General features: G+C 44.2%; 1 protein-coding gene and 1 long non-coding RNA gene across 2 annotated transcripts in view; one reads left to right on the forward strand and one right to left on the reverse strand.

The window, feature by feature from the left end:
- Nucleotides 1–273: 273 nt before the first annotated feature.
- On the reverse strand, nucleotides 274–3,751 carry LOC108395359 (uncharacterized). The gene is made up of 3 exons (XR_012121917.1): nucleotides 3,648–3,751; nucleotides 2,638–2,826; nucleotides 274–2,341 (listed from the first exon to the last, which is right to left on the reverse strand). It is a non-coding gene; the product is annotated as an uncharacterized lncRNA (long non-coding RNA).
- Nucleotides 3,752–4,110: 359 nt separating this feature from the next.
- TRAP1 (TNF receptor associated protein 1) overlaps nucleotides 4,111–26,550 on the forward strand; it is a 52,916-nt gene continuing 30,476 nt past the window's right edge. Inside the window, exon 1 of the mRNA XM_037014376.2 lies at nucleotides 4,111–4,318. Coding sequence (XP_036870271.2) covers nucleotides 4,111–4,318 — 208 coding nt within the window. The remainder of the gene's footprint in view (nucleotides 4,319–26,550) is intronic.

The following is a 26,550-nucleotide window of genomic DNA, read 5'->3' on the forward strand; positions in this document are numbered from 1 at the left end:
TCAGGGACCTGTGCACTCAGCCATGAGCCCACCCCTCCCCTCCGGGTCCAGCGTCAGGTGCCCTAACGGGGTGACACTGGAGTCCCTGAATGCTGTCAAAATCACATCTGAGAGGGGAAGAACTGATGGGAATCCTCTGGGTGGCCTGCTCCTCCCGGGGCCCCGTGAGCTGAGCCTTGTCCCTTGTCCCCGACCAGAGTGGTCTAGATTGACAGTTGTGGTAAACTCAGACCATGGCCAAAATAGCTTTCCTTTTGGCCCTATTCACAGGTATTTTCAAAATACTTAGTTTACAGACCTAAATTTGAGGACTTCTGGAATTTACTTTTAGCACAGAACTCTGAATCTTGAATTTTAATGTAGATGGATTAAACCAGGTAAGGGCACCATCCCAGCACTGCCACCCAACCTCCATCTCAACCCCATTTCCACGAGGGAGAGCAAGGCCACGGCCTTCTGGAGACTGTCGGCTGTCCTTGCTCAGCCTGCTCAGTTCTTGCCTTCAGGACCCTCTTCTCCACCATGTTCAGTCAGAAGAGGGGAGCGCCTTAGGGTCCTGGAGGAGCAGCCCCGGGCTCACACTCAGGATGTACAGTCCCTTAATGTGGTCGGTGGGTGGAGAAGAGGGGGGATCTTTTTCAGTTCATCCTGGAATCCAAAACTTTCTGTACCCATCTCATCCTCTGCAGGTGCCCAAGGATGTGACCAAAGGTGTGGTCTGTGGATGCTAATAACCCTGCACTTAGATTAAAGAAATTTCTGTAAGAGCCGGAAAGCCCTAACGCTGTGTCTCATGCTGTACACTTGAGAGGAGAAGAAAAAAGTCCTATATTTGTGATCAAAAAGGAATCGTGAAATGTGCTGGTGTTTATAATAAAAGCTGGTAAAACTGCTTGGATTCAAAGATGGTTCCGGCTGGCTAACAACCCTGAGAATCGGCGTAGCAGGCAGTCACGTTAAGACTGAAGGGGCTGGTTGAGTTCATCCGCTGCATGTGTTTGATGATGCTTCTGAGAACTGAGCATGTCACACAGGGTGCAGCTTCTGGAGAACAGGGTGGGGTGGCTAATGCTTCTGAGAACTCAGGCTGAGGCATGGAACTTTCTCCTTTTGATCGTTAGAAAATGGAACACGAGATCTCATTTAAGCAGAAATGTGCTGTTTGCACTGCATGGGAAAATACGCCACTATGAAAATGGAGAGTCTTTCCATGCAGCTGCTGAGTGCTGGCTGGTAGCCAGCATGCCACCAGGAAGTACTGCATGCAAAGATGGTGCCTTGCCAGAAGTGGGCGCTACAGCCACTGCCTGGGCTAGTAGATGCACAGGAGTGTGTAGGCGTGGGGAGAAAGGCTACTGCGCCCAGAATGTTCTGTGTTCATTCCACTCATTACTCGGTATAGTTTCATTGTGCCCAGTCAAGAGTGAGATGCTCCAGTGAATGTAGCAAAGGCAAGACTGTGGAACTTTGAGTAGATGGGGAAGGAAGTGGTGCTTTCAACGTGCTTATGCCCTTCTATGGAAGGTTTACTAGGATGTATTGGCTATGATACCACTGTGAGGTTACCCCAGTAAATGGAAAAATTCAAAGGGCGTTAACTGCGTGGACACCTTGACTAAGGAACTGGTGCAGGATGAGACGATTAGGCAAACAGGAGTGGGCAGTCAGGCCCGAGGAAGTGAGGGCCAGAGGCATCTCTGAGGTTGAGGAACAGAGTCCATCTCCCACCTCGGCCTAGAGCGAGCTCCCTAAACTCTGTTTTCCTGTCTGAATACAAGAGTTGCATGTGGAAACAAGTGCTGTTTAAATGTATTACTAATTCCTTTGCCCTGGCTATAAAGAGGGGAGCAGATGCAGTGACCAGCAGCCAGGGGCAGACCTGGGCCTCCCAGCCGCAGCCATACCCTACCCGTGCTCAAAAGGAGCAGCCCCCAGCTGTGAAAAACATCCTCCACACCTGCCTCCCCTCCCTACTCCAATGTGGAGTTGGGCGGCACTACATCATAATTCCTAAAATTTCACAGACCGTGGAAACCAAGTCCCTACAGAGGATGATACTCTGATACTCAGCCTGCCTGTGTCTGGTGCCCCCAGTTTACTGTGGCATCAGAGAAAAAGAAATGATGCCCATATCCAGCAGCCCTAGTGCACACACACAGCGTTCAACTCCTGCTGTACGAGACCTTTAAGAGGGTCCATGAAATTGGGAGAAAATCCCATCAACCCTGGGACCTATGCAGGCCAAGAAACACCTACAACCCCAAGCCTGTCCTCTGCTAGGAGCTCCAAGGATGTTGTCCAGTGAGGGGAAAGAAGGTAGACACTTGTCCAGAAGTTCGTGCTTTGAACAAAGAAATGAAGAAAGGAAGGCAGTTGAATAGTTTTAAAGTGGGCATTTTTTAAAATGGTGAAATACACAATAACAAAGTTAACCATCTTAATCATTTGTTCAGTGGTATTAAACACATACATTCATACTATTGTGCAGCCACCACCACCATCCTTTCCAGAACTCTCTTCATCTTGGAAAACTGAAATTCTGCACCCATTAAACACCAACTCCCCCTCCCCACTCCCCACAGGCCCTGGCAACCATCATTCTATTTCTGTTTCTGTGAGTTTGACCGCTCTACCTACCTTCTGTTAGTGCACCTCACAGTACTTGTCTTTCTGTGGCTGGCTTCTCTCACACAGCATGAAGCCCTCAAGGTTCATCCGTGCTGTGGCAGTAGGTCAGACTTCCTGCATCGGCATAGAGTTCCATTGGAGATTTAAGCCGCCTTTCACTGATCTGGCCATCTTTGCATCACTTCTGCTTTCTGACTGCTGTGAAAAACGAAGCCAGCATTTTTCATGGCCCTCAGCTCACCCCAGGGGAAGGCAGTGACTTCTGGAGAAGGAACGGGCAGCCTCACAGTGGCGGTCAGAAGACCCAGCCCTCTGCTGCTTTCTCTGCTGTCTCCAAGCAAGGCCCTGCCAGTCTTAAGACCATCAACTCAAGTACATCTGCATCCAATCATCTGTGGCCAAGGATAGGCCAAGAAAGGACACACGGCTCTGGCAAGGTGTGACTGGAGCCTGGTAGGTTTGCCCTCCACAGAGCCTGGGTTCTGCCTGGCTCAGCAAAGAGCTCCCCCTCCCCCATCCTTAACTGAAGGGTTCCCTCTTTCCTTGCCGAATACCACTTCCCCTTCCTGAAATAAAAAGGCTCCCTAAGCTCTACCTAGTGCCCCATAGACCAATGTCAGCTCTCACAGAAGAGGTGATTTCCTGAATGGAGTGAAAAACGAATGCAGTGTGAGGCTGAGACCCCTCAGTTCCCCGAGGAACTGCACTGACATCGCGGGAATGACCACGCCTGGGACAGACTCCGACTGTCTGGAGTGTGAAGCAGGTGAGGCAGGGCTCCGGTTATGCTGGGCCTGGAGGCGGAGGCGGAGGGGTTTGGAATTGATTAGAAGTGTGCAGGGAAACCATTGGAGGACCCTGACTGAGGAGTGCATGACCCAGCTGCGTTGCATTGAATGGGGGGCCTTAGGAGGCTGCTGGTCTCCTAGGTAAGAATCTGCCACCCCTTTTACATTCCCTTTCTCAGTTGCTTAAGCCTGGAACTTGGGGCTCATCCATGTTTTCGGCTGGAAGCGTACCCTGACACGTCCCCTGCCTACGCCTCAACGGTGTCCAGGCCCCACTGGGGACACTCTCCGGGCTCCTGGACTCCCAGCACGACGAGGGAGCCCCGTTCTGCTGGTGGGGTGTGCTCCCGAGCTCATTTCGTGTAGACTTGTCGACCTGAAGTCGGCCTGTCCCTGACTGGCCTCCGCGGCTGGAAGAGACTGACTGCCGGCGGGGGGGACCGGCAGCCTGGAGCTCCCAGACCCCACAGGAGTTGACGGCTGTCCGCGGCCGCCACCTCCGCACACCCTTCCGGGTGGGAGCGAGTATCTGCTCACTTACGGATGCACAAACTGAGGCCCCGTAGGTGGGCGAGGGCCTGGGACAGCCAAGCACGCAAGGCCCATCGCCCTTGACAACGCGACAGAAGGTCACGGACGTCCCCGCCCCCAGGCCCGACTGTCCCCGCGTGGGCAGACTGCGACCGCGCCACGGATGCCTCGGCCCAGCGACCGGCGCAGGCAGCGGACCGGGCAGCCCGGCGCGTATCGTTACGTCACCGCGCCGCACCGGAGGAAGGCCCCGCCCCCGTTGCGTGGGCCGCGCGGGCCGCTGGGGAGGCCAGACATGGCGCGTGAGCTGCGGGCGCTTCTCCTGTGGGGCCGCCGTCTGAGCGCGCCGACGCTGGCTGCTTCCTCGCGAGGTGAGGGGCGCAGGGCAGCGGGTGGGGACGCGCGGGGACCACAAGCCTCTGGCCTCCGTGGGAGGCGCGGCGACGGCACCACCTCGCCTGGCTTTGGCGATTCTGTGAAGTGTATGCGCCAGGCGCGCCGCGAGCAGCGGACCCCGAGCGCTCAGCGCGGCCTGGGCGCACCTGGCCCAGCTCGGCGCCGTGCCGCCCTCGTTTACCACCCAGGTGACGCGGCTGACGAGCCCGGCGCGCGTGACTCCTGCCGGGCTCCTCGCCCCTGGGGCGGAAGGCGCGTGTACGCCGGGAACGGACTTCACCCGGGAGACCGCTCCCGTCCCTCCGGTGCGCGTTCATCCCTCCCCGTCCCCAAGTAGTTTTACGCACGAGTAAATGCATAAGCCACCTGGTCACTCGTTCATTCGACACAAAACAGTGCCCACTCCGCCCGGCAGCGAGCCTAACCGAGAACCGGCACCCTGCGCCCTCGTATAGCCCGTGGGTTCTGGGGTCCTCGCCGCCGTATTCCTGGGACCTGGAATTGGTGGGTGCTCAAGTGTTGGGGGAAAAAAATAAGGCCTTAATCTCTGTTCTCTTACTTTCCAGTCGTAAGTAACCACGGGTGAACGACCTGGCGTTCTTCCAGGCTCTGCACACTCAGTTACACGCGTTATGTAAATAGACATACGTGAAGTGTTTTTACGTAAAAAGGCCTAAACCATATGTGTCTTGTGCTACAGAATTTTTTAAAAATCTCCCAGAATAGCTTACACATTTTGGGTCGGTATCCATCAGTCTGTGGTCATCATTTACTTAACGACCTATCAGTGAACATAGGGATAATTTCCGGGTTTGTTTTTTTGTCTTTGATTATTACAATGCTGTGTAGAATGGGAAAGGTTAGGTTAAATCTTTGTGCACACGTATGGCATTTCTTTAGAATTTTAGGGTTGGGGTTTTAGAATTGATGGTTTAGCACCTGTGCATATTTAAAATGTTAGCTGATGTAAGCCAAATTGTTGTCCAAAAAGGCTTTATCACTTTCTCTTCCTTTTAGCAGGGAAGGAGACCCCACCAAAGTATCTTTTGTAACATGAGCATTTCCTCTTCTTATCTTTCACACTTTTTTTATCCTGTTACCTGAGTTTTAAATTTTGGTGTAGTCTCTTTTTTAACAGTGAATTTTCAAAATATAATGTGTATTAACAGATAAGACAACTGGAAGTTTTATTACTCTTGTGTACAACATCTTCCATCTTTTTTGGACTATTTCTTGTCTTACCGGAGTATACCCTTGTGTAGTTTTGCAGAAAGTCTGTGGGTTTTGAATTTTCTAAGCCACACCGTGTCTAAAAATTTTTAATTTTCCCCTCATACGTGTAGTTTTGCTGGGTATTGCATTCCACGTGAAAATGATTTTCTTCAAAGAGTGACGATACCGTTCTGTTCTAGCACCGTTGTACAGATGAGCAGTCTCATCAGTTTATTGTTTCTTTTGTAGTTGATGTGTTTCCCATCCCTGCTTCCAGGTTTTAAGAGTTTGTTCTCTTTACTGTTCATATTCTAAGACGTTCCAAGCATGTGTGTTTGAAATTTGCTCTTTGTACCACATAGTGTCACTTAAAATTATGAAGATACGTCCATTTTCAGCCTAGCCAACTTTTGTTCTGTTTATCTCTTTTCCTTAATAATCTGTGTTTTCTCCTTCTGCAACTTCTGTTACAGTGGTTCATGCATTTTTCTACTTGAATCTAAGATACAGAGCCTGTTCTTGGAAGCCTTCCATATTGCAGGTGCCCTTGACATTGTCACCTGTGTGGATAAGTGTGAAGGTACAGTTTGGATGTATTGAGTGATGGATAAATTTAGGCAAGAAAATAAGTCTTTACAAGGGAAGGTAAAGAAGGCAGTAATCAGAAGATTGACCTATACAGAAAATTGAGAATTCTCCTGTACATTTTTCTCTTTTCCTTGGCAAGTGTTGTCAAATTTTAGCATGTGCTTGATTTCAGATCTAGGATCCAGCGTTATGTCAGATCGTCCCAGTCCTTCCCACCCTTAGTATATCTCTGTCAGGTGTGGGATAGTCTCCACTTGTGGATTTTTGACTCTTCATTTTTGCTCATTACTTAGTTTATTCAACAGATATATTTTGAATGACCTCCGGGACTTCAAAGATAATGTGACCTTGCTGCTGTGGTGGTCCGGAGGTTAGTGGGGACATGTGGCTGCCAGGTAGTGACTGGGCCACGCTGGAGGCGCGTGTGCGTGTCTGGGAGTGCGGAACATGTGATCGCCTACTTGTATGAGTCACAGGAGAAAGGCCATATGGGCCCGGTCGCGAAAACATCAGGTGTAGAGTGAGAAGGTGCCTCCGAGTAATTTGCTTGGAAAAGAAACTTAAGAGTATGTGAGGGTGAATGAGGGTAAAAATCATGTCCTTTGTCTTCTCTTAGATGTTAACTTGTGGGTAGGGACCACATCCTTGTGTGGTCATTCAGACACTCACAGTGCCAGCCCTGGGCCAGTGTTCAGAGACCCTGCAGCAGTCATCGTGAGGTCCGTCCCCGCCTGACTTTCTGTTCGCCCTCAGGACCAGGTGGCTGATCACAGATAATGTCTTCTTGTGAATCTAATTGGATCGGTAGTTGGGAATCAACAGCATTACCAATGAGGAATTCCATCCTGGTTAAGGTGTGCTGCTTCATGACAGGGAGCAGGGATAGCAGAATCTGGGTGATCTGGAAAATGGAATGTGAACAGTAAAGTGTATGCTTCCATGGGCCCTTTTCCCCAGAGCTGCAGCAAGTAGCAGAAGGAACTGACTGCCAGTAGACAAATGAGAATGCTACCACCCGGAGAGGAGCTAGGCACTGAGAAGTCAGCAGACTTGGTCCGAAAGCCAGTGTGGCGGTGTCGTGAGGGAGATAGGGGAGCAGGTTGGTCACTGCAGGTGGCTGGGTAAGTGCCAGGACCCTGCAGCCGCCAAGACGTGGTTCCTGATTGTGCCCAATGCTTGGCCCCTCCCATTGACGTTTGCCAGGACAGTCATGTGCTGTGCTGAGGCAGCTGCCTCGGGACCAATTGGTACTTGAGTTAATGTCTTACACCTTTTCTCTTCTCTGTAAGCTGGAGGCTTTACAGGAATTCTGTTCTGTGGAAAGGATCAAGCAGGGTTGGGGAGTCTGCTGCAGGCACGGAAAGGTCAGGAGAGCAGGGCTCCCATTTGCTCCTTGATTCTTGTGTTGATTTATTTTACTTTCTCCTTCTCTCCCTTTGTGGCCCATGCTGTTTTAATTTCTACCCTTACACCTCTTCTGCTGCAGGAGAATTCAGGCAAATTTTGGGTGTTGTAGGAAGTTCTTTGTGGGGTGAGAGGAACAGCCCTCCTAGGTCAGATGTCACTCACTCAGTGACATAGCTGTTTATCCTGCTAATAGAACATGACCGTACAGGCTTCAGTCCTTAACTGCATAATCCTTGAGTGCATTCCCATCTTTGTAACCCATGGCACTGGGGCACTGGGTAGGCCTTTGGAATGAGGGCATGAATCGCTTGGTTAGGACCGGGGGACCTGGGGGGCCTGAGTCAGCTGCAGAAGATCAGAGCAGTGTGTAAGTGGGAGACTAGCAAGGGCCTTGTTCCTTCCTACCCGAAGAGTTGGCCAGAACTAAGACAAAAGAAACGCCTCTAAATGTTTTGCTGCCCCTGGGCAGGAAGAGAGGGAATGAAGTTTGGAGCAAGGGTGGGGGAGTCAGGCTGATGAGAAAACAGCTCAGAAAGTAAACATTTCTCCCCCTTCAGATGTCAAATACCAGGTCACAGCCCGGCAACGGTGATCCCCATGAAGTGGACGAGGCCAGGGGCTGTGTGTGCTGCCTCAGACCAGAATGCCCACTGGGGACCGGTGAGATGCGTCCGGTTCACATCCAGCTGAAATGCTTTCAGCTCAAAGCCCGAGGATGTTCTCGAATCGCTGTTTTTGGTGCCCTCAGTGTGGGCCGCCAGAATCCTTCCTAAATGCCGTTCTGCACAGCCTTGATACGGGAGACTCGCCTTTCACTGGGAACTGCTATTTGCTCGGTCCACAAAGAAGTTATGTAGCGTTTAGTGAAGGTAGATTTCAGGATGTTTTATTCTCGTATGCCGGGTTATTTCCTCTAAAGCCATTAGAAATCACAGACCATGACAGCTGTGGCTTGGGAACCACCATCCCTGCCTGTTCTGTAACTAGGCGGGTGCCCAGAGAGCTCGTCAGCTGAGTGCAAGCGGAGGTGAATCATGGGTGCAACTAATTTTAAAAGAATGGCTCAGTTATTTAGCAGACATATGATCAAGAAATGTGATTAGAGTATAAAAATTGCTGAAGAGATAGCCAAAATGAACACCATATTCAGAAAAGAACAGAAAACGACATGGCAATACTCTTAAAGAACAAACAGGGTGAGGCCTCCCTTGGAGTCTGGGAGCCAGTGTGGTGCTGTGAGGGGCAGGGGAGCACAGCCACTGCCGCTGTAGTTCGCACACTGCGAATCCGGCATTTGCAGGAATGCGGCACCTTAGGGAATCTTCCAGGAAGCGTGCTTTTAAAGTACATTTCATTTTGACCATTAATGATTAGAAGTCTTTTTAAACTCTTATTAGATAGAATATAATTGAACCTTCCTTTGAAATTTGCAGGACCATTATTACGAATGTTCACGTTTGGTCTCCTGTGGGGCCACTGGGACGAGGCGACTCCTTGGGAGGTGAAAGGTCCCTGCTCTGACACTGTGCCTGCAGTGTGTCTGTTTAGCCTCCTTTCTCTCATTCACCTGCCAGGCCTCCCTGCTGCTGGTTCCCTCTTCCTCTCCCAGTTCTGAGATGTGGGCTGGCAAACTCAGTTGTAAAACTTAGTAGCACATTTTTAAAAAGAGAGGAGGCCTTGGTGAAGACAGGATAGTCTTGTGTGACTGGAGTTTGGGTGTAGATTGGATGTCCTGTCATTTGGCTGTTGGGGCGCCCCTCGCTCTTTGGTTTTGTTTGTTTGTATCCAGGGAATATGCTGATAGAGTGTCAGCATAGCTTAGGAGAGAATGGTCAGAACAGGTCCCCAAGCACAGCAAAGTTTGGGAAACAATGGAAATGTTCGAGAACACCAGAGGTAGGCGCTTAGTGACTTTGGAGGGAATACAGATCTTTTTTGGGTATGTAAGTAGAAAGTGAAGAGCTTTCTGTCTGTCTAGCTTATTGATACACTTAAATCTTACCTGCAATGATTACAGAACTTAAAAAACAATGTGCGGAGACATTTCAGATGCTAACAGCTAACTTGCAGTATCTGGGTGAAAGCTAAGAAAATTATGAAATTATCTGAGTTGACTGAAAAGCAGACCACTAAGTGCCGTATGGAAGAGGGTCCCAGGAGAACTAGGGTGGTTGGGAAGGCCTACCGCAGAAGGTGGCGTTTCAGCAAAGCCTGAAGGAGGCTCACATATCCGGGGAGGGGTTCTGAGGCGGCAGCAGGCTGGCATGTTGGAGTGCCAGTAAGGAGGCCAGGGCCAGCACTGGGGCACTATGGAGAGGAATTAGGTTGGATAAATAAATGCCTCTTCTGTCCAAGTGTCTGACTCTCAGATTGAGGTTTGGATAATGGGGAAGTCAAGGTATCAAGTTAGAGTTAAAGCTAACTTTAGGAGTTCTCTGAGAAAAATCCTTTCCAATATTTAATGATGAGAAGGCAGTGCTGTTTTCCAGAACAGACTGCTACAGTGGACAAATCTTCCATTCTGACTCAGTGCCCTGCGTAGGGGTGGAGGATGCGGCCTCTATAGTGCACATGCCCATGTACCCTTCGAAAAGAGGATAAACAGAAGGAGACTGTGGTTGACCCTACCTAATCTTTTTTTTTTAAATTTTTTTATAAAGGTATTATTGATATATACTCTTAAGAACGTTCCACATGAAAAAACAGTTTGGTTACTACATTTACCCATATTATCAAGTCCCCCCCCCCATACCCCAAAGCAGTCACTGTCCGTCAGTGCAGCAAGATGCCACAGATCCCCTATGTGCCTTCTCTGTGCTGCATTGTTCTCCCCATGATCCCCCACACCATGTGTACTAAACATAACACCCCCTCAATCCCCTTCTCCCTCCCTCCCCACCCGCCCTTCCTTACCCCTCCCCTTTGGTAACCACTAGTTCCTTCTTGGAGTCTCTGAGTCTGCTGCTATTTTGTTCCTTCAGTTTTGCTTCATTGGACCCTACCTAATCTTAGGCTTCCCATAGAGTGGATATGCAGAGATAGGACCCACAGTATATGTGGCACCCGCTCCGTGATGCTCAGGTGCTCCAGGCTTTAAATCAGAGTCACCACTGCCAGCAGTTGCTACACCTTTACCAGCGCTGGCGTAACAGTATTTTAAACATCTGTCGGTCTGATAGTGAAAATGCCATCTTGTTTTAAAATGCATTTCTTTAGTTATGAATGTGGTAGTACATTTCTGTGATTCAGAGCCTTTGATGTTTCTCTTTTTTCTGAATTGCCATTTTGCTGTTATGTTGTTGGCCTTTTTCTTATAGATCTGTAAGCGATCTTGCTATATTAAGGAAACTAATCCTCTGCCATGTGTTCAGATTTCCTTTTCTTCATGTGTGTGCTAATTGGCTTTTCTCTTTTGGTAGTATGGTTATATTATTAGTCATTTTATTTATTTTGTAAAATAAATTTTGAGATATAATTGACATATACCATTAGTTTCAGATGTACATCATGAGTCAATATTTGTATATATGCAAAATGATCACCACAGTAAGTCTCCTTAATATCCATCACCTATAGTTACAAATTTTTATTTTCTTAAGATGAGGACTTTCAAAGTGTTTTCTATTTAGTTTATGTGGCCCATAAATTTCTGGTTCTTGGGTTATGTTTCTTGTTTAGAGTTCCCTCACTCTTAAATCATTAAAGCAAAAAATCTTATGATGATCAACACCATTAGCTATTAAGTGGGGAAATGCAAGCCAACACTACAGTGAAATACCACTTCACACCCATTTGGGTGACCATTATAAAAACATAGGCAGCTGGAGGGCAGAGCCAAGATGGCAGCATGAGTAAGGCAGTGAAATCTCCTACCAAAACCATATATATTTTTAAAAATACAACAAATACAACTATTCCTAAAGGAGACACCAGAAGATACAGTACAACAACCAGGCTACATCTACACCTGCGAGAACCCAGCGCCTCACGAAGGGGTAAGATACAAGCCGCGGCCCAGTGGGGCCCGAGCACCCCTCACCCCAGCTCCCGGCGGGAGGAGAGGAGTCGGAGTGGGGAGGGAGAGGGAGCCCAGGACTGCTGAGCACCTAGCCCTAGCCATCCGCACTGGAGTGCAGACACACAATGCATGGTGTGCACTTTTTGAAAGTCTCAAAGGGACAGGAGCCTCACAGCTGGACGTAAGTGTCCCAGCACACTCAGCCCAACAGCTGGGAATCCTGGGGAACTCCAGGCGCCCTAACCCCCTGGGCAGCAGCGCAGCTCTGAGGCCCCTCATGGCAATAACAGCCTCCTGCCCGTTCCCCCTCTGGTGCGGCCCCGCCATAGCAGAGCAGCAGCCTGAGACCAGCGACGCCCACAGCAGCCGCGCAGAGCCTCCTCTACAGCTGCCCGGGCCAGACTCAGAGGCCCCGTCAGCGCGCAGCAGCCCAGCACAAGCCGCTAGGGGTCGCATTCTTACAGGAAGGGAAGGCGACAGGCAAGCAGGAAGGGACTTTGTTCTCCCAGCTGACACACACGCCAACTGCCTACAACTATCTCTATTGCCATGAAAAGGCAGAAGAATTTGATACAGACAAGAATAACCCAAACATCCCCTGAGAGGGTACCTGGGGAGATAGATTTAACCGATCTTCCTGAAAAAGAATTCAAAAAAAGGTCATAACCGTGCTGATGGAGCTGCAGAGAAAAATGCAAGAGCTAACGGATAAAGTAGGGAGGGAGAATACAGAAATAAAACAATCTCTGGAAGAACTTAAAAGCAGAATGGACAAGATGAAAGAGGCCATTAATGGAATAGAAATCACAGAACAGGAACACAGAGAAGCTGATGCAGAGAGAGATAAAAGGATCTCCAGAAATGAAACAATATTAAGAGAACTGTGTGACCAATCCAAAAGGAACAATATCTGCATTATAGGGGTACCAGAAGAAGAAGAGAGAGAAAAAGGGATAGAAAGTGTATTTGAAGAAATAATTGCTTAAAAATTCCCCAAACTGGGGGAGGAAATAGTTGCTCAGACCACGGAAGCACACAGAACTCCCAACAGAAGGGACCCAGGGAGGACAACACCAAGACACATAATAATTAACATGGCAAATATCAAGGACAAGGACAGAGTATTAAAGGGAGTCAGAGAGAGAAAAAAGATCACCTACAAAGGAAAACCCATCAGGCTATCATCAGACTTCTCAACAGAAACCTTACAGGCCAGAAGAGAATGGCATGATATATTTAATGCAATGAAACAGAAGGGCCTTGAACCAAGAATACTGTATCCAGCACGACTATCATTTAAATATGAAGGAGGGATTAAACAATTCCCAGACAAGCAAAAGTTGAGGGAATTTGCTTCCCACAAACCACTTCTACAGGGTATTTTAGAGGGACTGTTCTAGATGGGAGCACTCCTAAGGCTAAATAGATGTCACCAGAGAAAATAAAATCACAGCAAAGAAAGCAGACCAACCAAATGCTAACTAAAGGCAAAAAATAAAATCAACTACCCACAAAAGCGGTTAAAGGAAACAAAAGAGCACAAATAAAACACCTAAAATGTAAGAATGGAGGAGGAGAAATAAGAAGGGAGAGAAATAAAGAATCATCAGACTGTGTCTATAATAGGTCAGTAAGTGAGTTAGGTTAGACAGTAAGATACTAAAGAAGCTAACCTTAAACCTTTGGTAACCACAAATCAAAAACCTGCAAAAGCAATAAGTGCATATCTTTCAATAATCACCCTAAATGTAAATGGACTGAATGCACCAATCAAAAGACACAGAGTAATAGAATGGATAAAAAAGCAAGACCCATCCTGTGCTGCTTACAAGAGACTCACCTCAAACCCAAAGACATACACAGACTAAAAGTCAAGGGATGGAAAAAGATATTTCATGCAAACAACAGGGAGAAAAAAGCAGGTGTTGCAGTACTAGTATCAGACAAAATAGACTTCAAAACAAAGAAAGTCATAAGAGATAAAGAAGGACATTACATAATGATAAAGGGCTCAGTCCAACAAGAGGATATAACCATTATAAATATGTTGGTGACAGGAGCACCAACATATGTGAAACAAATACTAACAGAATTAAAGGAGGAAATAGAATGCAGTGCATTCATTTTAGGAGACTTCAACACAGCACTCACTCCAAAGGACAGATCCACCAGACAGAAAATAAGTAAGGACACAGAGGCACTGAACTACACACTAGAACAGATGGACCTAATAGGAATCTATAGAACTTTACACCCAAAAGCAACAGGATACATATTCTTCTCAAATGCACATGGAACATTCTCCAGAATAGACCACATACTAGGCCACAAAAAGAGCCTCAGTAGATTCAAGAAGATTGAAATTCTACCAACCAACTTCCCAGACCACAAAGGTATAAAACTAGAAATAAATTGTACAAAGAAAACAAAAAGGCTCACAAACACATGGAGGCTTAACAGCATAGCATGCTCCTAAATAATCAATGGATCAACGACCAAATTAAAATAGAGATCAAGCAATACATTGAAACAAAGACAACAACACAAAGCCCCAACTTCTGTGGGACACAGCAAAAGCAGTTTTAAGAGGAAAGTATACAGCAATCCAGGCCTATTTAAAGAAGGAAGAACAATCCCAAATGAATAGTCTAAAGTCACAATTATCGAAACTGGAAAAAGAAGAACAAATGAGGCCTAAAGTCAGCAGAAGGAGGGACATAACAAAGATCAGAGAAGAAATAAATAAAATTGAGAAGAATAAAACAATAGAAAAAAATCAATGAAACCAAGAGCTGGTTCTTTGAGAAAATAAACAAAATAGATAAGCCTCTAGCCAAACTTATTAAGAAAAAAAGAAAATCAACACATCAACAGAATGAGAAACGAGAAAGGAAAAATCACAACGGACCCCACAGAAATACACAGAATTATTAGAGAATACTATGGAAACCTAAATGCCAACAAGCCTGAAAACCTAGAAGAAATGGACGCTTTCCTAGAAAAATACAACCTTCCAAGACTGACCAAGGAAGAAACAGAACATCTAAACAGACCAATTACCAGCAACAAAATAGAAGTAATCAAAAAACTACCCAAGAGCAAAACCCCTGGGCCAGTTGGATTTACCTCAGAATTTTATCAGACATACAGAGAAGACATAATACTCATTCTCCTTAAAGTTTTCCAAAAAATAGAAGAGGAGGGAATACTCCCAAACTCATTCTATGAAGCCAGCATCATTCTAATACCAAAACCAGGCAAAGACCCCACCAAAAAAAAAATTACCAATATCCCTGATGAACATAGATGCAGAAATACTTAACAAAACATAGCAAACCAAATTCAACAATACATCAAGAGGATCATACACCATGACCAAGTGGGGTTCATCCCAGGGATGCAAGGATGGTACAACATTCGAAAATCCATCAACATCATCCACCACGTCAACAAAAAGAAGGACAAAAACCACATGATCATCTCCATAAACGCTGAAAAAGCATTCGACAAGATTCAACATCCATTCATGATAAAGATAAAAACTCTCAACAAAATGGGTATAGAGGGCAAGTACCTCAACATAATAAATGCCATATATGAAAAACCCACAGCCAACATCATACTGAACAGCAATAAGCTGAAAGCTTTTCGACTAAGAGCAGGAACAAGACAGGGATGCCCACTCTCCCCACTGTTATTCAACACAGTACTGGAGGGCCTAGCCACGGCAGTTAGACAAAACAAAGAAATACAAGGAATCCAGATCAGTAAAGAAGTCAGACTGTCACTATTTGCAGATGACATGATATTGTACATGAAGAACCCTTAAGACTCCACTTCAAAACTACTAGACCTCATATCAGAGTACAGCAAAGTTGCAGGATACAGATTAATACACAGAAATCTGAGGCTTTCCTATACAGTAACAATGAACTAATAGAAAGAGAAATCAGGAAAACAATTCCATTCACAATTGCATCAAAAAGAATAAAATACCTAGGAATAAACCTAACCAAGGAAGTGAAAGACCTATACTCTGAAAACTACAAGACACTCATGAGAGAAATTAAAGAAGATACCAATAAATGGAAACACATCCCATGCTCATGGATAGGAAGAATTAATATTGTCAAAATGGCCATCCTGCCTAAAGCAATCTATAGATTCAATGCAATTCCTATCAAAATACCAACAGCATTCTTCAACGAACTAAAGAAAATCATCCTAAAATTCATATGGAACCACAAAAGACCTCGAATAGTCAAAGCAATCTTGAAAAGGAAGAATAAAATAGCAGGGATCTCGCTCCCCAACTTCAAGCTCTACTACAAAGCCACAGTAATCAAGACAATTTGGTGCTGGCACAAGAACAGAGCCACAGACCAATGGAACAGAATAGAGACTCCAGACATTAACTCAAACATATATGGTCAACTAATATACAATAAAGGAGCCATGGACATACAATGGGGAAATGACAGCCTTTTCAACAGCTGGTGTTGGCAGAACTGGACAGCTACATGCAAGAGAATGAAACTGGATCACTGTCTAACCCCATACACAAAAGTAAATTCAAAATGGATCAAAGACCTGAACATAAGTCATGAAACCATAAAACTCTTAGAAAAAAACATAGGCAAAAATCTCATGGGCATAAACATGAGTGACTTCTTCATGAACACATCTCCCCGGGCAAGGGAAACAAAAGCAAAAATGAACAAGTGAGACTATATCAGGCTAAAAAGCTTCTGTACAGCAAAGGACACCATCAATAGAACAAAAAGGTATCCTACGGTATGGGAGAATATATTCATAAATGACAGATCTGATAAAGGGTTGACTTCCAAAATATATAAAGAGCTCACACACCTCAACAAAAAGCAAATAATCCAATTAAAAAGTGAACAGAGGAACTGAATAGACAGTTCTCTAAAGAAGAAATTCAGATGGCCAACAGACACACGAAAAGATGCTCCACATCGCTTGTCATCAGGGAAATGCAAATTAAAACCACAATGAGATATCACCTCACACCAGTAAGGACTGCCACCATCCAAAAGACAAACAACAACAAATGTTGGTTGTGGAGAAAGGGGAACCCTCCTACACTGCTGGTGGGAATGGAAATTAGTTCAACCATTGTGGAAAGCAGTATGGAGGTTCCTCCAAATGCTCAAAATAGAAATACCATTTGACCCAGGAATTCCACTCCTAGGAATTTACCCTAAGAATGCAGCAGCCCAGTTTGAAAAAGACAGATGCACCCCTATGTTTATCGCTGCACTATTTACAATAGCCAAGAAATGGAAGCAACCTAAGTGTCCATCAGATGAAATGGATAAAGAAGATGTGGTACATATACACAATGGAATATTATTCAGCCATAAGAAGAAAACAAATCCTACCATTTGCAACCACATGGATGGAGCTACAGGGTATTATGCTCAGTGAAATAAGCCATGGGGAGAAAGACAAGTACCAAATGATTTCACTCATATGTGGAGTATAAGAACAAAGAAAAAACTGAGGGAACGAAACAGCAGCAGAATCACAGAACCCAAGAATGGACTCACAGGTACCAAAGGGAAAGGGACTGGGGAGGATGGGTGGGAAGGGAGGGACAAGGGGGTGGGGAGAAAGAAAGGGGGCATAACGATTAGCATGTATAGTGTGTGGGGGGGGACTTGAGGAGGGCTGTGCAACACAGAGAAGGCAAGTAGTGACTCTACAGCATCTTACTACGCAGATGGACAGTGACTGTAATGGGGTTTGTGAGTGAAGCCTAGTAGACATAATGTTCCTCATGTAATTGTAGATTAATGATACCAAAAAAAAAAAGTGGATGGCAGGGGGGACGTACATTTCAAAATTATTCCCAGCCTGTGATCTGGGATTGGATTTTAGAGTAGGACATTAGAGGGCACTAGGCAAATTCTGAATAAACTTTGTAAATTAAATGACTGTTTTAGCCCACATATGTTTGACTCAGCACTTGCATTCCTAGGTACCTACCCAAGCTAACTTCCCCTTCGTAATCATTGTGTTGTGGTTATGTATGATGTTACATTTGGGGAAGTAGGGAAGCATATATTAATTCTTTGTAACCTTTTTGCCATCTTTGTAACTGTGAAATTATTTCAAAATGGAAAGTTTAAAAATAAAACAAGGTAAAGATGAAAAGAAAAAAAAAAAGGTGGCTGTCTATGAACCAGGGCTGTCACCAAACACTGAAGCTACTAGCACACTGATCTTGGACTTCCCAGAACTGTAAGAAATAAACTTCTGCTGTTTTTTATTAAAAAAAAAAACCGTAGGCAATAATAAGCATTGGTGAGGACAGAGGGACTGCAGCCCTCATACACTCCCAGCTGGAAGGTAAATGGTATAGTGCTTTGGAAAACAGTCTGGCGGTTCCTCAAAAGCTTAAGCATATGTTTTACTCAGCAGTTGCATTCCTAGGTACCTACTGAAGAGAATGTAAAATGTATGTTCACACAGAAGCTTATTCACCAGTGCTTATAGCAGTGTTATTCATAATAGCCAAAAAGTAGAAACACCTAATTGCCTATCTATGGTGAACAGATGAACAACATGTAGTCTGTTCATGTAGTGGAATATTATTCAGCCATAAAAAGGAGTGAACTATATGTGCTACAATGTGGATGAACCTCCAAAACACCACTGTTATGTAAAATGTCCAGAACAGACAAATCTGTAGGGACAGAAAGTAGTTGCCAGGAGCTGAGGGGCAGAGAATGAGGACTGGCTCCTTATGGGTGTGGAGTTTCTTTCACGGGTGATAAATTTGTTCTGGAATTAGATAATGGTGATGGTTATTCAACCTTGTGAATGTACTAAAAACCATTGAATTGCACACTTGGTGAGTTATGATCTCAGTAAAGCTGTTTTTAGAATACCTCTTAGGTTTTCTTCCAGTGTTTTAGTTTTTATTTTCACTTTTATAGTCCATCTGGAATTTTGATTTAGTAAGTGAGGGAAGAAATTAATTTTAATACTGTAGCTTTTAATTTTACTTGACATATAGTTGACACACAATATTTAGTAGTTTCGGGTATACAATACAGTGTTTCAACAATTGTATACATTACTAAATGCTACTACAGTAAGCGTAGTTACCACCTGTCACCATACAAAGTCACTACATTATTATTGACTACATTCCCTATGCTGTACTTTCATCCTTGTGACTTACTTATTTTATAACTGGAAGTTTGTACTCCTTAATCTCCTTTACCTGTTTTGTTCATCCCCCACTTCCCATCTCCCCTCTGGCAACCACCAGTCACCTGTTCTCTGTGTTTATGAGTCTGTTTCTATTTTGTTGGTGATGTATTGTGTCAGATTACACATATAAGTGAACTCATGGTTTTGCCTTTTTCTCTGACTTATTTCACTTAGCATAGTACCCTCTGTGTCCACCATGTTGCAAATGGCAGGATTTTATTCTTTTTTATGGTTGTGTAATACTCCATTGTATATATACTGTATCTTCTTTATCAGTTCATTCATTGATGGACACTTAAGTTGCTTCCATATCTTGGTTATTGTAAAGAATGATGTAGTGAACATGGGGGTGCATGTATCTTTTCAAATTAGTGTTTTCATTTTCTGTATGTAAATTCCCAGAAGTGTGGAATGATTGGACTGTATGTTAATTCTGTAGCTTTAAATTGATGTGCTTTAATATTTGGTTAATGTGTTTCCTTACATTTTTCAAAAATTTTGTGACTTCACTTTTTTTCCATTAAATTTTAGAATTAGCTTGAATAGTTTCTTAAATTCCTATTTTTCATTGGGATTATGTTAAAAATATAGACTAATTTAAAGAATTGACAGCTTTAAATATTTTTTCTTCCTGTTCAAGGACATTTCCCCAGACTTTCTATATCCCTTTCTAAATGTGTTGTATGTCCCTAGAAAATTTTTCTACTGTATTTTATAATTGGGTAATTTTTATAAATAGTTTTAAAAATAAGTTATTTTGTGAATAGGTTATTGATATACATGCACAAAATTCACAAGACACCAGGGTATGTGTGGTAAAAAAGCATGTCTCTCCTGCTGTCCTCAGACCCCAGTAACCCTCCTGTGGCCACCCCCATAGCCATTTTCTTAGACGTCCTCACAGAGTTATGCTTGGCTTATGAGAATAATATGCATGGGGTGCACACACATAAATAGGTATTTAGATGCCATGGTTGTATATGCAAACCACTCTTCTGGAGCAAGTTTTTTCCAGCACTGGGACTCTGCATCTTCAGTGTATTCTGTCATATGCATATGTAATGTATTTATTAACCCCCTGCTGGTGACCCTCAGCTGGTCATTGGCCCCTGACCTCTGGGGGCCTCTACACTGGATCCTCATGTCTGTGGGGCCTGTGAGTGACTCTGACCTTGACAGTCAGTGGGAAGGGGATAGCCCTTTGGTGAGAGCCACTTTTTTTTAAGAGTTTAATTATTGTTTTGAGTAAGTATTATTTGATTAAAAAGACATCCATTGAGACTGCTTTCAGCTTGGTGCCTTCTCCATTCCCCATCCTGCCCTCACAGCCATCGCGATTTTTAGCGGCTGTGCACCCTGCCGGTGTTACGCGAGGGCAGCACGTACAGGTGCACGTGCTCCTCCTGCGGACGCGCACTGTATTCTCATGCGGGGATCTTGGGGGGCCTGCTGTACCAGCACAGCTTCCTCAGTGCCCCTTTTTGTTCACAGCCACACGGTCGTAGTCATGCATGTCGGGAAGCACCATGGTTGATTTACTAGTCCTCTGGAGGCGCACACAGAGGGGGTGTCCACCTGCTGTTAATACAGTGTTACATACAAGGTCCGGCCTTTCAGCTGTCTTCATAGAGAAGCTGGGTGTATCTATAGAATGAAGTCCCCAAATGAAATTGCCAGATTAGGAGGTATTACACGTTTGTAATCTTGACCAGTAGGGCCAAATGGCCTTCCGCTGGACTCAGGCCGTTTCCTGCTGCCCTGAGCAGCGTCCTCACAGGGTCGCCAGAAGTCCTGTGTGACAGTTGCTCCTGAAAGTAACACAGTGCCGTTGTGTTGGCCTCTCGCTCCCTCTGCGCTGGTGAAGATGACCTGTGGTTTGAACCGGAGCCCAGTGCTGAAGTGGGGGCCTTACCTGGGGGAATGCCAGTTGAGTCGGGCTGAGCCTGCGGGCCCTGCCTGGGCTCCCTCCCTGCAGGCTGGGCTTATACTGCTCCAGGGGGCCACAGGGAGATCCTCCCAGCCAGGCAGGGTCTAAGAGGCTCTGTGTACGTCTCTGTTTGCAAGTTCAAAGTGACCCAGGGGGGTCGAAGCTGGCGACCAGCCCTCTGACGCCTGCTTTCCCTCTCCTGCCCTCCTTCCCTGCTGCCTCCCTTCCTGAAAACCAGTCTGTCTAAACACGAATGCATATTATATGTATGTGCAGTATTTGGAAGCATAACTTGGAGACCCATTACCCAGTTTAAGAAACAAATCACCAGTCCCTCGAAAGCCCTGTGTCCCCCCTGTTCCAGCCCCTTCTCACTCTCCCAGGTGGAACTGCTGGCCTGAATTTTCTGTGTTCTATTCCCTTGCCTTTCTTTATATTTCTGCACGTGTCTGTGTGTGTATGTGTGTACACATATATGTATACACACAATTTTTTGAAGTCATACTGTGTATTTTCTGCTGGGACTTTGCTTTCTTGGGTCAAGGTGATGGTTTCTTAGCTCACTCCGTGCTAATGGCGGTGTACTTCATTCGTTTTCCCTGCTATTCTGTGTGTTAACTGTATCTTTATTTCCTTATGTGTAATGCCTGACATAAACCTAAGTGGAGTTGCTGGATCATTTGATATACTCCAATCTGCTAAGTAATGCAGAATTACTACCCAGGAAGAGCTGTCACCACTGTACCCCTCCAGCGGCGTAGGGGCTGCCCCACACTCACGTCCAGCGCTTGAGATCACTCTGACTTTAGTCTTTGCAAGTCTGGTGAGTGTTACATGGGATCCTGTCTGTGTTGTGTTTGATTTCAAGATAAACATCAGGAAGCACATAAGCACAAGCACAGCCCAGCGAGCCGGTACCATCTAAGACGCGCCCGCGTCATCGTCCTATAAACACCGCATCGCGTGGCCGCCATAGCTTGCTCGCTGTCCCACACAGTCGCTTTGCGTCTGACGTAGGGCTGCGCTCTTCATCTTGCAGGCATCCTGCCTCATAGGCACACGCGTTTCTAGAGGGTCTGCAGCTAGAGAGGAATTGCTGAGTTGAGGGTATTTTTTTAAGTAAAGTATCACTGATACACAATGTTCCGGTTTCACACGCCCACAGTCGTTCAGCGGTCACCCATATGGTCACGCCCTCACCCCACCCCCCAGGGCAGTCGCTGTCCGTGAGCGTAGTAAGATGTTACAGTCATGAATTGTATTCTGTGCTGTACTACTGTGAGGGTGTGTTTTTTTTTTTTTACTGCATAATTATGTCTCTTTTCCAGTGTGGGTCCTGATTTACATTCCATCATCTCTGCGGGAGAGTTCCCACAGCACCACATCCTCACCGACCTGGGACATTCAGATGTTTTAAATGTTTTTTAATAGGATGGCTCCTAACTGTTTTCAGACGTGACTGCAGTTTCATTTTAATGGTTACTAATGAAATTGAGCAGCATCTTTCCGTGGCTTATTAGCCATTCTTTGCTTTTCTGTGAAATGCTGTTTATATCTTTTGTCCCAGTTTTTTCTTCTGGATTGGTTGACTTTTTCTTATGTACTTTTGTATGTATCCTTTATGGACACTAATCTTTGATCAGTTAATCGTTTGTCAATTAGAAGTCATTGCAGAAACGTTCTGCAGCATGTGGCCCACAGTTTCACTCTTGGTGTCTGGCTGCTGCTGTTGGTCTTAATTGTTTTTAATGAACAGAAGCTCTTAATTTTAATTTTGTCAGGTACACCAATCTCTTCCTTTGTGTTTTACCCAGGGTTCTGCAAACTAAGGCCTGTGGCTCAAATCAGGTTTGTGGCCTGCTGCTGTAAATAAAGTTTTATAGGGACCCAGGCACACCCGTTCTTTCACATGTCACTCGTGACTGTCAGCAAAGGCGGAGTTGAGTAGGACAGAGCCCGGGGCTGGAAAAGCCTAGGATGCGTGCTTACCTACCGTCTGCCTCTCACAGAGAGTTTGCCGACCTCTGTTTATCCCACGGTTGTAAAGATCATCTACTTTTTCTATAGAAGTTGTTCCCTCGTGCATTTCTACCAAACAGGATTGGGAGCATCTTTGAAGCTTTACTCTTTTCCTCTTTGCTGCTAAATAAAAAGTGATTTAAAAAAGTCACATTTCACATAATTGTTTGACGTTCTTAATTCTTTTGAAAAATTGAAAGTTCCAAAAGTCTTGGCCTACCTTCCACAACAGTGACAGTCTCTCAGAACATGGGAGCAGCCACTGCTGCCCCAGCTGGGCCTGCCCGCCACAGTTTGCTCAAGGACTGTCGCGCCTGGAGTCCAAGCCAGTGCCATTTCTGTTGCTGTTTGTGTGTTTCTGTTTAGTAGAGTTAATTATTTTAATTGGTTGTCTGGTGCGAAACCGAGCTTGCATCCTTCAGATAAACCTGCTTGGTCGTGATACAGTATCGTTTTTACATCTGGACCTGATTGGCTACTATTTTATTGAGGATGACCTCCATGCCTAGGTTCATGAGGGATATTGGTCTGTTGTTTTTATTGTGTTTGTAATGCCTTTGTCAGGTTTTGATATTAAGGTTATGCTTTTCTCATAAAAGTTGTAGGGAAATACTCCCTCTTTTCTATTTTTCTCAAGAGATTGGTATTTCTTATATGTTGATAGAATTCACCAGTAAAAATTCTGGGCCCACAGTTTTATTTGTGGAAGTAACTTTTTAAAACAAACGCATTTTCTTTATTAGGTATAAAGCAATTCAGAATTTCTGTTCCATCTTCCTTCGCTCTGGATAAATTTCATTTTTCTCAAGAAATTTGTCCATTTCATCTAAATTGTCAAATCTCTTGGCATAAATTTGTTCATAATGTTGCTTTATTCTTTCGATGTCTGTAGGATCTGTAATGATAGCCCCGCCTCCATTCTGATTTTGGTAATCTGTTCTCTCTTTTCTTCCAGGCTAAGAGTTTATCAATTCCATTGACCTTTTTTAAGCACCAGCTTTGGCTTTGTTAATTTCTCCCACTTGTTTCCTGTTTGATTTCTGCTGTTTGTTACTTCTTCCCTTCTGCTTTATTTGGGTTCACTTTGTACTTTTTTTCTAAGGTGAAAAGAAACCTCAGGTGGTTTATTTTAGACTTCTACCATAAGCATTTAAAAGCTGTAAGTTGCCTGCTGCATGCTTCTGTAGGCATATCCCAAAACTTTTCATTTACTGTATTTTCATTATTCTGTTTGAAATATTACTGATTTCCCTGTGATTTCTTCTGTGAGCCATGGATCATTTGGATGGTGTGTTCGATTCCCAGATCCGTCGGGTATGTCGGGTTTTCCTAGATACTTCATCATTGTTGATTCTAACTTAACTCTCTTTATTCAGTATTCAGAGAGCTTACTCTGTATGATTTTTGTTCTCAATTTATTGAGACTGGCCCACGTTTTAGTCCTAGTGAATGTACAGTGTGACTTGAAAAGAACTGAATTCTTTTTAAGAGCTGTTTTTTGCAGTTGTTGAGGATAGTCTATAAATACTCATTATAGCAAAGTGTTCAATGCTGTAGCTCAGGGACGTGTCTTGATTTACTTTATTTTTTGGTCTAGTCCTATCACTTGTTAACAGAAGGATACTAAAATCTCCAACTATGATTGTAGAATCGTTTTTCTCTTTTAATTCTTTTAAACTTTATGTATTTTGAAGCTGTGTTGCTAAGCAGACATGACTAACTTTTCGTGATGAATGGTGTCTTTTACCATTCTGAAATTTATTTCTTTTTCTCTGGTAATACTTCTTATTTTAAAGACTTTTTTCTGATATTAATATGGCCACTCCAGCCTTCTTATGGTTGGTTCTTGCATCGTTTTCCATCCATTTACTTTCACATATCTGTTTTTATATTTCTAGTGATTGTTTTGTAGACAGTATATGACTAGGTCTTGTTTTTATTCTGACAATCTTTGTTTTATAATTGGCGTCTCTAGTCCTTTAATACAAAACATAATTATTGATGTAGTTGAACTTTTTTTCTACTGTTTTAATGTCTGTCCTCTTATTTTTTCCCCTCTTCTTCGTTTCTTTTCTTCTTTGGATAAAGTAAATGTGTTTTAGAATTCCATTTTAGTTGATCTAGTGCTGTTTTAGCTGTAACACTTTGCATCACTTTTTAAAATTGAAGTATCAATGATATACAATCTTATATTGGTTTCAAATGTACAACACAGTAGTTCAACAGTTACCTGTATTACTGAATCCTCACCCCCTCTAGTGTGGTCACTATCCATCAATGTAGAAAGATGTTACAGAATCATTGACTCTGTTCTCCATGCTGTACTACTGTCCCTGTGACCAGCTTATATTGTGATTGCGATTATTGTGTCCCTTTATCTCCTTCACCCTCGCCCCCAACTTGCCCCAGCTCCTCCCCCTTCTTAACCACTAGTCACTTCTCAGTGTCTATGAATGCGTCTACTGCTGTTTTGTTCCTTCTGTTTTGCTTTCTTTAGTATTCCACAAGTGAATGAAATCATATGGTATTTGTCTTTCTCTGCCTGGCTTATTTCACTGAGCATAATACTCTCTAGATACATCCATGTTGTTGAAAATGGCAGAATTTCTTTGCTTTTTATGACTGAATAATATTCCGTTGTGTTTATGTACCAGATCTTTATTAATTCATCCATGCTGGACACTTAGGTTGTTTCCCTATCTTGGCAATTACAAATAGTGTGGCAATAAACATAGGGGTGCATTTTATTTTTTCAAATCAGGAAGATTGTTTTCTTCAGATAAATTCCTAGAAGTGGAATTACTGGGTCTAATGGTATTTCTATTTTTAGTTTGTTGAGAGCCTCCATACTGCTTTCCATAGCTGTTGCTCCAATTTACATTCCCACCAACAGTGTAGGAGGGTTCCCTTCTCCCCACATCCTCACCAGCATTTATTATTTCTTGTCTTTTGGATAGTGGCCATTCAAGCTGGTGTGGGTGATAGCTCATTGTGGTTTTAATCTGCATTTCCCAGACGAGTAGCAATGTGGAGCATGTTTTCATATATTTCTTCTTTGGAGAAATGTCCATTTAGGTCCTCCATCCATTTTTAATTGGGTATTTGTTTTTTGGGTATTGAGGCATATGAGTTCTTTATATATTTTGGAGGTTAACCCTTTATCAGATGAGTTGTTTACAAATATATTCTCCCATACTGTAGGATGCCTTTTTGTTCTGCAGATAGTGTCCTTTGCTGTACAGAAGCTTTTTAGTTTGTGTCCAGGAAAAAATTGCTCGTGCTTATGTTCAAGAGATTTTTACCTATGCTTTCTTCTAAAGTCTTATGGTTTCATGACTTACATTCAGGTCTTTGATCCATTTTGAGTTTACTTTTGTGTATAGAGTTAGACAGTAATCCAGTTTCATTCTCTTATATGTGTCCAGTTTTCTGAACACCAGTTGTTGAAGAGGCCATCTTTTCTCCATTGTATATCCATGGCTCCTTTATCATATAGTCATTTACCATATATACATGGGTTTATATCTGGGCTCTCTGTTCTGTTCCATTGGTCTGTGGGTCTGTTCTTGTGCCGGTACCACATTGTTTTGATAAGTGTAGCTTGGTAATAGAGCTTGAAGTCAGGCAGTGTAATCCCCCAGCTTTGTTCTTCTTTCTCAGGATGGCTTTGGCTATTCAGGATCTTTTGTGGTTCTATATGAATTTTATAATTATTTGTTCTAGTTCATTGAAAAATGCTGTTGGTGCTTTGACAGGGATTGCATTGAATCTGTAAATTGCTTTGGGCAGGA

Source organism: Manis javanica, chromosome 10, assembly GCF_040802235.1.
Source record: "Manis javanica isolate MJ-LG chromosome 10, MJ_LKY, whole genome shotgun sequence".
NCBI classification, from domain to species: domain Eukaryota; kingdom Metazoa; phylum Chordata; class Mammalia; order Pholidota; family Manidae; genus Manis; species Manis javanica.